At 45.3% G+C, this 11,622-nt stretch overlaps 1 protein-coding gene across 2 annotated transcripts; it reads left to right on the top strand.

Moving 5' to 3' along the window:
- The first annotated feature begins 1,006 nt into the window (after positions 1-1,006).
- Znf394 (zinc finger protein 394) lies at positions 1,007-8,351 on the top strand. 2 transcript variants are annotated; one of them, XM_048436742.3, is made up of 5 exons: positions 1,007-1,274; positions 1,680-2,370; positions 4,164-4,232; positions 4,459-4,582; positions 7,132-8,351. In XM_048436742.3, exons 2-5 carry the CDS (start codon positions 1,975-1,977, stop codon positions 8,154-8,156), a joined length of 1,614 nt encoding a protein of 537 aa, XP_048292699.3. In that variant the 5' UTR covers positions 1,007-1,274; positions 1,680-1,974; the 3' UTR covers positions 8,157-8,351. The 2 variants fall into 2 exon arrangements, with proteins under 2 accessions (XP_048292699.3, XP_048292700.3); XM_048436743.3 differs by lacking the exon at positions 4,164-4,232 and having other exon boundaries at positions 1,033-1,274.
- The last annotated feature ends 3,271 nt before the right edge of the window (positions 8,352-11,622 follow it).

The raw sequence follows: 11,622 nt of genomic DNA, 5'->3' as shown, positions 1-11,622 counted from the left end.
CCGAGGCTCACAGGACTACATCTCCCAAGAAGCCGCGCGAGAGCCACACAGTCTAGCCAATAAGATTGCCGCTCACCTCGGTCTAGAGGGTTGATTAAGATGCTGCAGGTGGACTGGACGGCTCACTGACATTCATCTTACTGCCAAGCCTAATGACATGAGTTCCATCCCTGGGTTCGAGATATCCAAATGTTATGGAAGTCAAAGTCGCCGTGTATGGTCCCTCACCCAGCGCGCAGGCATCAGGGAAATTAATTTTTAAAAAAAATGTTAAAAGGCAACAGGAACCAGGTGGTGGTGGCTCACGCCTTTAATTCCGGGAGGCAGAGGCATGCGGAACTCTGCGAGTTCGAGGCCAGCCTGGTCCACAAGGGTTAGTTCCAGGACAGACACCAAAGCTGCAGAGAAATGCTGTCTCGAAAAACAAAAACAAACAAACAAAAAAGGCAACAGGGGGTCTATTCTGAAGGTAGGGGGTATTTCAATTGATCACACTTTGCTCTCTTCTCACTACTAAACTTGACCAGACTTTTAAAAAAGTAATAATAATAACAACAGATGCAGCAAAGTTAAGATTATGCCAGGAGCCTGGTAGCCTGCTGTCTGGGGGAGAAACCACACTTTAGAAAAGGGGAGTTTTGTTAAATCCTGTTACCCTTAACTGTAAATGCCTACCTTTATTTAATAATCTATTCCTCTCTTGTGTTTTGATCGCTTTCTAAGTCCTTCACTGACAGGCAGTATCAAAGTTCCTGTCGTCACTCCTAGGGTCACACTGAAACAGACTACTGTGGAATTGCAACCTCTGCAAATAGTTGAAGACCTAGAGAATAAAGACCCCCATGCTGTAGAACGGCAGTGCGGGCGTCTCTCAGGGAGGGTGAGATTCTGAAATCCCTGAATTCCATCTCCAGTACCAAGGTGATGGGGAGTAAAATAAAGAGTTATAAGGCGCTGGAGAGACGGCTCAGTGGTTAGGAACATTTGCTGCTCTTGTCAAATGATCTGGATTCCCAAAACTCTCATGGCTAACAACCTTTGGTAACTCTAATTCCAGGATATCTGATGCCCTCTTCTGGCCTCTGTGTGCACTGCACACATTGTGTATTAGAGATGTTACTCCCACTCACTCCATCCCACCCCACCTGCCACCCCCATAGTGAGATACTCTCACTATGTGACTCTGGCTGTCTTGGAACTCACCATGTACACTAGGCTGAACTTGAATCCACAGAGATCCGCCTGCCTCTGCCTCCGGAGTTCTGGGATTACAGGTTTGTACCACTGCCGCCTGGTAGCAACTATTAAGTCTCTGCACCATGTTGTGGGTTCAGAGATTTGAGCCCAGATCTTCTCTGAACCATCTCTCTAGCCCCCTTTTATTTGTTTGTTTGTTTTGAGACAGGATTTTTCTGTGTAGCCCCCGTTTTACTTTTTTGTTTTTGTTTTGTTTTGTTCTGCTTTTTTGATTTTGTTTGTTTTGAGATGGGGTTTCTCTGTGTAGCTCTGTCTGTCCTGGAGTGCTCTCTGTAGACCAGGATGGCCTCGGCCTCGAGCTCGTAGATTCTCCTGCCTCCAAGTGCTACGGGCATGCGCCGCCACTACCACCTGGCTCCGCCTGCCGCCCGCCACTCTCCAATTTTTCACCTTTTTTTTTTTTTTTTTTTTTTTGGACTTAGCCTCTGGCAGCTCCAGTGCAATGAGGAAGGCGAACCACCGAGATGCCTCTTAGTCCTCCACGGTGCTTAGAGAGACCTTGGGAATACAAGTCCTGTCCGCGGGGGATAATGACGCACTTCCGGCTGGGTTTGTTTTTCTCACTTTCATCAGCTAAAGTGAGACTTAATGGCCATGGTTGCGGGTGTGTTGTGTCGGTAGGGGCCATTTCGGGGCCTCGTTTGTGAAAGAGAGTGGAAGTACGCCCCGTTTTGCCCTTCTAGAAACAAGTTCGAGCTGAACGGTCCAGAGATTCCAATGGCTGCGGGTGTCGGGGTCGCCGCGCCACCGCTCGGTGCCGGGCTTTGTACGGTGAAAGTGGAGGAGGACTCACCCGGAAATCAGAAGCCCTCGGGACCCGAGGATTGGCAGAACCCCGAAACTTCTCGACAACAGTTCAGGCAGTTGCGCTACCAGGAAGTGGCGGGCCCCGAAGAAGCGCTGAGCCGACTCTGGGAGCTCTGTCGGCGGTGGCTGAGGCCAGAGCTGCGCTCCAAGGAGCAGATCCTGGAGCTGCTGGTGCTGGAGCAGTTCCTCACCATCCTGCCGCAGGAGCTCCAGGCCTGCGTGCGGGACCTCTGCCCTGAGAGCGGGGAGGAGGCTGCGGCTTTGGTGCGGACTATACAAAGAGTTCTGGACCGGGCCTCCCCACAGGTGAGATGCGGGTGAGCTCTGGGTGACGCCAGAGAGATGGTTTCAGCGTTTAAGATCCTCTGGGGCTCTTCCAGAGGATGAGTTCAGTTCCCAGCACCCACGTAGGGAGGCTCACCGTCACCTGCAACTCTAGTTTCAGTGGTTCTAAATGCCTTCTGGGCATTTTTAATCGCATGTGTGCGTGACTTCTATAGGCTCATATATCAGAATATGTTAAGTCCGTGGGAAGACACCTTGGAAAAGTAGAGACACTACTGATTGTGAAAATTTTTCTTATTTTTTTAAATTAATTTATTTATTATGTATGCAATGTTCTGTATGCCTGCAGGCCAAAAGAGGAACCAGATCTCATAGATGGTTGTGAGCCACCCCTAGCTCGTTGAAACTAAGCTTGCTCATGCCTTTTGGGATACAATCCACTATCATGGTCGGTGTGAAAAGACTTTTTTATTTTTCGTTTTTTGTGTGAATGTGTACCACGTGTATGGGAGTGCCGAAGAAACACAGAAAAAGGCATTAGGTCCCAGGAACCAGAGTCACAGGCTATTGTGAGCTGCTCAGTGTAGGTCCTGGCAGCTGAACGTAGGTCAGTCGCCCTGGGAGAACAGGAAGCACCCTTCTGATACATCCTGAAAATTTAACCCAATCCCTCCAAAGTTAATACTGAAACATTTTCCAGGTTCTCGCCGCAAAATGTCATTTCATAAGTTAGCCATTTCAGAGGTAGCTTTTCCTCCTTGGCACTAGAGACATTTGGGCTCATATTTCCTTGTGGGTGACAAACACTCAAGCACTTCAGATTTTTGGGACCTCAGATTAGGAAAATGCTGAATCACTGATTTCATCCCTGGCTAAACTGAGATATCTGACAATGTGGATGGTTTTGCTCACAAGCAGTTTGGATACATGGAACTCAGCCTATATAAGCATACATGTGTTAGCCATGTACATGTATACATAGTGTGTTTAGTTTGTCACTATGATAGATACCTAAAACAACTTAAGGAACACAAGATCCATTGGGATTTAATAGTTCAGAAGTTAAAAGTCTGTGGTTGGTTGAATTCATGGTTTCTGGGCTTGGGGTATGGCAGAACACCATCACAGAAGAGTATGCTGGAGCAGGTATGTTTGCTTCCTGGCAGCGAGGAAGCAGAGTAGGGATGCAGAAAAGGGTCAGGATTAAGGAGCTAGAGCTCCCAGGGACATGCCCCTGCATCCACATCCTCCACCTAAGATGTCTCTTCTCTCCCCACCTGAAAATTGAGACATAATCTCATGTAGCCCAGGCTGGCCTGAACAACTCCCTGTGTAGAGAAAAGATGACCCTAACATTTCTGATCCTCCTGCCTCCACCTACGGAGTTCTGGGATTACAAGTGTTTGCAGCCACACCTGGCTTCTGTGGTGTTGGGGCTGGACTCAGCTCTGTGCATGCCAGCCCAGTGCTCTTGAACTGAGCCACATCCCAGCCCCAGTGTCGGTTTTGATAAGTCACAGTGATAGAATTAAAATATTTTGCTTGTGTCTTCCCCAAATTGTCATAGATGATCCACAGAAAATCTTTTTGTGATTATAGAAGGATGTGACCTCTAGTGAGAATGGTGACTCTTCTCACTGCTGTGACAGGATCAGCTTGAGGGGAGGGCTTATTTGGGGGTCAAGGTTTAAGAAGATCACAGTCTGTGAAGTCAGGAAGGTGTAGCAGAGGGTGTAACTGGTAACCAGGCTTCACAGTTAGCAGGCAGAAGGAGGTGAGTGCTGATTTCCCTCGCCACCTTTCTCTTCATTCAGTTCAGTGCGTCAGCTTCTCGAGGGTTGGCCTTCCCTCCACAGTCAAACCTGTCTGGAAATGCTGCACAGGTAAGTCCAGAAGCTTAGTTTTGGGTGATTCTAAAGTCCAGTCAGACTGACAATGAAGGTGACTTCATTGTCACCTTCAGTAGCAGGTCCCTTTGGTACTCCGCATCTGTGGCTGTCCCTTGACTCTCACACTAGCTCCTTACTCCCTAAAGACTGGCTTTTCCTTAGAGTAGTGAAGTGTTCGCAGTGACAGCAAGTGCTGAACGGAGATCTTGTGCTGTTCTAGGGCCTTGTGACTTTCAAGGATGTGGCCGACTCCCTGACCTGGGAAGAGTGGGAGCAGCTGGCCGCAGCTCGGAAGAGTTTCTGCAGAGAGAGCATGAAGGACCCTGATGGCACAGTTCTGCCCGGTACGTGCTGTTCTCTGACCAGTTGTAATCTGTGTGGCTTGTAGGGTGGCTGCTCTAGTTTCCTACCAGTTACTGTGAGAAAATATTCTGACCAAAAGGGTTTATTTGACTTTCAAGACCAGGTCACAGTTCATCACTGAGACATGCCAAGGCAGGAATCTGAAAGCAGACCCCCTTGCTAGTCCCCACAGCCTTCCTCTGACTGAGGAACTCATTTCACAGCCAGTGAAGAACAGCGAGAATGGGGAAGGATGCTGTTTGTAGCTGGCTTAGCCTCAGCTAGCATTCTTTTTTGTTGTTTTTGTTTGTTTGCTTGTTTTTTGTTTTTGTTTTTTGAGACAGGGGTTTGTCTGTAGCATTGGAACCTGTTCTGGAATTCACAGAGATCCACCTATCTCTGCCTGCCAAGTACTGAGTTTAAAGGTGTGCACCATCACTGCCCAGCCATTCCTTCCTTCCTTCCTTTCCTCCCTCCCTCCTTCTCTTCCTTCCTCCTTTTTTTCTTTTTTTTTTTTAGCAGCAGTTAAGTTTTCTTTTAAATCTTTTATTTATGTGTCGTTTGTGTGTGTGTGTGTGTGTGTGTGTGTGTGTGTGTGTGTGTGTGTAGATCAAAAAACAACTTGTCGGAGCAAGTTTTCTCCTTCCACCATGTGTATACTGAGGATCATCAAACTTCAGCTGTCAGGTGCTTCTACCCACTGAGTTGTCTCATCATCCCCATCAAATAGCTTTTTTACACAGTTCAAAACCATCTTGCTTAGGAATGGTACCTCCCACAATGGGTTGGCCCTCTTACATCAATTAAGAATCAAGGTAGTTCCCCACAGAGAGCCCACAGGCCAATCTGATCTGCCTGGTTCCTCAATTGAGGCTTTTCTTTCATAGGCTGTTGTCAGGCTAATAGTTTTTGCTAACCAGGATTAACAGCTGAGTTTTCTATGATCTATGAGTTAGTTTGCCATTCACAAACATGGGTTAACAGCCTTAGGATTTCTTTTGTTACCTACACAAGGTCTGTTTGTATTTTATTTTGTGTGCATATGTTTGTTTTTAATATTTTGTTGTTGTTGGATTTTTGAGTCAGAGTCTCACTATGTAGCTCTGGTTGGCTTGGAACTCACTATGTAGACTAGACTAGTTGAACTCACAGAGATCTGCCTGCTTTGCCTTCCGAGTGCTAGAATTAAGAATGTGTGCCACTCCACCTGGCCTCTAATAATTTTTTTACTTGTTCTTTGATAATTTCATACATACATATAATGTACTTTGATCAGAATCGACTTCCATTCCTGTCTTACCCTTTCCCACTCGCTCTGAAGCCCTTTTTCCCAGAATGCCCCTGTTCCTATCCTTCTACTCTCTCTGGAGCCCTTGTTTTTCCCAGCATGCTTTATTACATTCCTCTCTTCTTCCCACTCTCTTTTTAAATCTTCCCAAAGTGCCCCCTCCTACATTCAAGTTTGTGGTGTTTATTTTAATTTGGGTTTTCATGTGCATGAGTGTGGGTTTATTTATTAGAGCATTGTCAACTTAACAATGCTACATTCTTGCCTGGCAGTGGTGACGCTCGCCTTTAATCCCAGCACTTGGGAGGCATAAGCAGGTGGATCTCTGTGAGTTTGAGGCCAGCCTGGTCTACAAGAGCTAGTTCCAGGACAGGCTCCAAAGCTACACAGAGAAACCCTGTCTCGAAAAGCCACAAACAAACAAACAAAAAACCCAAAACAAAACAAAAAATAATGGCTACATTCTTGAAGAAAAATCGCTCTGGCTTCCCCTAGCAGTGATTAGTTACCAGTAGCTCTTCAGCTAAGGTGAGATCTGATGATCTGATGTGCCCTCCCCATTTTTATGGGTTTGTGAGAGTGAACATCCGTTTAGTATGGGTGTATGTGTAGAGGCCAGAAGACAGGGGTTTTTGTTTTGTTTTGTTTTTTGTTTTTGTTATTGTTTTTGTTTTTTGAGACAGATCTTCTCTGTGGCTTTGGAGCCTGTCCTGAAAACTAGCTCTGTAGATCAGGCTGGCCTCGAACTCACAGAGATCTGCCTGCCTCTGCCTCCCGAGTGCTGGGATTAAAGGTCTGCGCCACTACTACCTGGCCAGAGGACAATTTTTATAGACCTTCAACCAATCCTAGATTGCCTTCCCACTGAGACCTTGCCTTCAAGAGTTGGGAATTACCACCTATGTTCATTATAGCTCACCATGGAGAGCCTTTCTTGTGTTAATCCATCTCACGTTCATGGAATAAAGGCTATACAGTCTGCCCTGACATTTTTTTTTTTCAGTTCGACCTCTCTTAGTATGCAGTCTGTAGCAATGCAATGGGACCAGGGAAGAATGGCTTGGTAGCTGTAGGCGCAAGTACAAAAGGAAGGCTATTTTCCTGTTCAGCCAAAGTGGATGACCCTGATGGGCTCATTCAGTTTCACCCAAGGAGTTGGGGGAAGAACACTTAGAAGTGGGCTAGAGGTACTTCCTTTACCAGCATTTCTATTTCCCTGTTACACAGGCGAGAGATAACAGCAGCTATGTTTTCATGTTTCAGGCTTGGAAACCAGAGCTTCAAGCGCAGACTGGATTCCAAAGCAAGAAACTTTAAAGGAAGCAGAATCCCAGGCATGGGTACAAGAAGTGTCCCAGGGAAAGGTCCCACTATTTACCAAGTGTGATGATACTGTTGAGGACTGGGAAGAAAAGCTGCCAAAAGACACTGTATTGTTGCAGCTCCAGCGTTCTCCTGAAGAGCAAGGATGCGCTGCCATCCCTCATCTAATCGGTGTGTCCAAGGAAGGAGTTTCTGAGAGTAATGAATTTGGGAACAGTGCCAGCTTTGGCCTTGGTCAGCACATCCAGACAGCAAAGAATCTCAGTGCCACTGGTGCATATGGGAATGACCACAAACAAGGTTTCCATGTGAAATGCCATACAGCGAAACCTCACAACTCTGTTGACAGTAGTTTGGGGCTCCATGAGGACAAACCCTACAAATGTGACAGCTGTGAGAAGAGGTTCAGACAGCGCTCAGACCTCTTTAAACACCAGAGGACCCACACAGGTGAGAAGCCCTATCAGTGCCAAGCATGTGGGAAAAGCTTCAGCCAGAGTGCTGCCCTTGTTAAACACCAGCGGACACACACAGGTGAGAGGCCGTATGCGTGCCCAGAGTGTGGGGAATGCTTCAGGCAGAGCTCGCACCTCAGTCGGCATCAGAGGACCCATGCCAGCGAGAAGTACTGTAAATGTGAGGAGTGCGGGGAGGTCTTTCATATCTCTAGCCTTTGTAGACATCAGAGACTCCATAAAGGGGAGAGACCATACAAATGTCAGGACTGCCAGAAGAGCTTCAAACAGCGCTCAGACCTCTTTAAACATCAGAGAATCCACACGGGAGAGAAGCCCTATGTGTGTTTTGTCTGTGGGAAAAGCTTCAGTCAGAGTGCAACCCTCATTAAACACCAGAGAACTCACACAGGAGAAAAACCTTATACATGTCTTCAGTGTGGTGAAAGATTTAGACAGAGTACACACCTTGTCCGACACCAGAGAATCCACCGAACCATAGTCTCCTAGCTTTCATGTGTTCCTGTGTGACTTGTGGGTGTTTTTGCTGTTGCTGCTATTTTTGAGAAAAGGTCTCACTGTGCAGCCCTGACTGACCTGGAAGAAGCTATATAAAGCAGGCTGGCCTCAAATGTGGAGCCCAACCTGCCTCCGCCTTCATCTCCTGAGTGCTGAGATTAAAGGTGTGTACCACCATGCCCAGCATGACTTGTGTTTTGATTCTTCAGTTGTTTCTTTGTCCAGAAACTACATTCTTTGTCATTTGGAACATTTTAGTCACTCATAGATTTCCTTAGGCCTCTCACACAATAGACATTGGGTCTGATTTGAACAATTTTGTCCGTTGTTGTTTTTTTTTTTAAATATTTATTTATTTATTATGTATACAATATTCTGTCTGTGTGTGTATGCCTTCATACCAGAAGAGGGCACCAGACCTCATTACAGATGGTTGTGAGCCACCATGTGGTTGCTGGGAATTGAACTCAGGACCTTTGGAAGAGCAGGCATTGCTCTTAACCTCTGAGCCATCTCTCCAGCCCCCTTTTGTCCGTTTTTTGAGATAGGATTTCATTGTGTAGCTCTGGCCGTCCAGGAACACACTATGTAGACCTGGCTGGCCTAGAACTCAAAGATTCTCCTCCCTCTGCCTTCCAGCTGCTGGGATTAAAGACATGTACCACCAAGCTTGGCTTGATTTGAACCTTAATACATGCTTTTACAGACAAAAAATAAACAGAGAAACATCATAAACTGGGTGGTGGTGGCACACGCCTTTAATCCAGCACTCAGGAGGCAGAGGCAGGTTGATATCTGATTTCGAGGCCAGCCTGGTTTACAGAGTGAGTGCCAGGGCAGGCTCTAAAGCTACGTAGAAAAACCCTGTCTCAAAAAACTAAAATAAATAAATAAATAAATAAATAACATTATAAATCAAACCTAACAATATCTACAGAACATTCCGCTCAAATACTAAAGAATAAACTTTGTTTTATAAAGAATTTCATGGGCTGGGTGGTGGTGATGCACACCTTTAATCCCAGCACTGGGTAGAGGGAAAGAGGCAGGTAGATCTCTGAGTTTGAGGCTAGCCTACTCTACAGAGGGAGTTCTGGGACAACCAAAGCTACACAGAGAAACCCTGTCTCAAAAAATAAAAAAATTTCATGGAGTTAGGCATTGTGGCACAGGCTTTCATCACCACTCTGGAGGCAGAGGCAAGCAGATCTTTGAGTTTGAGGACAGCCTGGTCTACAGAGGGAGTTCTAGGACAGCCAGGGCTACACAGAGAAGCCCTGTTATTTGTTTTTATTTTTATTTATTTTGGTTTGGTTTTTCAAGACAGGGTTTCTTCGTGTCCTAGACCAGGTTGGTAGACCAGGTTGGTCTCGAAATCACAGAGATCTGCCTGCCTCTGTCTTCTTAATGCTGGGATTAAAGGCGTGTGCTACCATTGCCCAACAAGAGAAGCCCTGTTTTGAAAAGAAAATAAAGGAATTTCATGAGCCAGCAAGATGGCACAACAGGTAAAGGTACTTTCTGTGCAAACCTGGCAACCCGAGTTTGATCTCTGGAACCAAGTAAAGGTGTAAAGAAACTGTCTCCACAAAGTTGTTCTCTGGCCACTACACATGTACAGTTACATACACTTCAAGCACATACACACTAATACATTTTTTTTACATTTATTTATTCAATAGACACAATACAGTGTGTATATGGAAGTCATAGGGCAACTTGCAGGAATCGGGTCTCCCAACCTGTAGATTCCAAGGGTGATCTCAGGTCATCAGGCTTGGCAGCAAGTGTCATTACCCACTGACACATCTCACAGGCCCAATAATTTTTTTTGAATTTTATAAAAAATATTGCAGGGGAGAGGAATGTAAGGGAACTTTCCAAAAGATGAAATGGTACCATGTTTGAGAGGTTTAATGATAAGAATAAGGGCTAAAGGCAGGAACAATGGCTCAGTAGTTAGGATGACAGATATCACTCTTACAGAGGACCTAGATGCGATTCCCAGCACATCATCTGCACCTAAAACTAGAATCTTTTTTCTGTGGTTTCTCATGAAACACAAGGAAGTGGTCCAGGAGGACATCCTTAGGATCTTCAAAAAGAGAAGGCTGAGGACAGAAGCTTTGACTCCTATGGCCTCAGGGTTAACGAGATGGTTCTGCAAGTAAAGGTGCTTGCCACCAAGCCAGGTGAGACCAACATGGTGGAAGGAAAGAACTAGAACCCAAAGATGTGTCTGGCCTCACACATACTGTGCCAAAAATATGCCTCACCCACACACTAATTTTTTAAAAAAATGCCCCAGGGCCTGGGACATGATTCTACATTGCCTTGAAGTTGCTCCCCTACCCCCATTTTAAACAAGTTCATTTAAATAAGATGAAGGGAAAACTAGAATCATTTTGCTCAAGAGTAAATTTACCCCTATTTAAAGACAGAGAGTTTTCTACATGTAACAACTACATACAAAAAGTTAAAAGATTGGGAGCTGGAGAGATGGCTCAGTAGTTAAGAGCATTGCCTGCTCTTCCAAAGGTCCTGAGTTCAATTCCCAGCAACCACATGGTGGCTCACAACCATCTGTAATGAGGTCTGGTGCCCTCTTCTGGCCTGCAGACATACACACAGACAGAATATTGTATGCATAATAAATAAATAATTTAATTAAAAAAAAAGTTAAAAGATTAAGCCAGGCAGTGGTGGTGCACATCTTTAATCTCAGCACTCGGGAGACAGAGGCAGGAGGATCTCTGTGAGTTCAAGGCCAGCTCCGTCTACAAGAGCTAGTTCCAGAGCAGACAACAAAGCAACACAGAAAAACCCTGTCTTGGGCTGGAGAGATGGCTCAAAGGTTAAGAGCATTGCCTGCTCTTCCAAAGGTCCTGAGTTCAATTCTCAGCAACCACATGGTGGCTCACAACCATCTGTAATGGGGTCTGGTGCCCTCTTCTGGCCTGTAGGCATACACACAGACAGAATATTGTATACATAATAAATAAATAAATATAAAAAAACCCCTGTCTCAAACAACAACAACAAAAAACCAAAACCAAAAAAAAGTTAAAAAATTGTCCTTGGTTTTACAATGATAAAAACATTAAAATTCTCCAGTCAAACAAGGTATGCAAGAATTTTATGTTTTAGGGGTCTTTCATTAAAACAAAGGAAAACAACTTACTGGATTGTAAAGAACTGATGAGCATGCCACTAATGGAGAAGGGGATATTTTCACAGAACTAGTACTTTCCCCTAGACCATCTTCATCTGATGGCAACCAAAACAGAACATTGGTCCTTTAGTCTAAAAAAGAACAAAATGCAATATGTTTGTGCACATACACCAGTTACTTTATGTACAATAAAGAAATGGGGGACAGGGAAATGAAAGACTAGAGAAACTATAGTAGTCAGGATATGGTGGAACCAAACTGCGGCTTTCTAATTGAGAGTATATT

The sequence above is a fragment of the Myodes glareolus genome, chromosome 2 (assembly GCF_982192425.1).
Source record: "Myodes glareolus chromosome 2, mMyoGla1.1, whole genome shotgun sequence".
NCBI classification, from domain to species: domain Eukaryota; kingdom Metazoa; phylum Chordata; class Mammalia; order Rodentia; family Cricetidae; genus Myodes; species Myodes glareolus.
Note: the sequence above shows the minus strand (reverse complement) of the source record. Positions and strands in the feature narration are given on the sequence as shown.

What these genes read in the sequence shown, in the direction of transcription:
- Znf394 (XM_048436742.3), top strand. Translation starts at nt 1,975, where the DNA reads ATGGCTGCGGGTGTCGGGGTCGCCGCGCCACCGCTCGGTGCCGGGCTT. An exon ending in TGGACCGGGCCTCCCCACAG is followed by an intron (nt 2,371 to 4,163) that starts GTGAGATGCGGG and finishes CTCTTCATTCAG; the next exon opens with TTCAGTGCGTCAGCTTCTCG. An exon ending in TGTCTGGAAATGCTGCACAG is followed by an intron (nt 4,233 to 4,458) that starts GTAAGTCCAGAA and finishes GTGCTGTTCTAG; the next exon opens with GGCCTTGTGACTTTCAAGGA.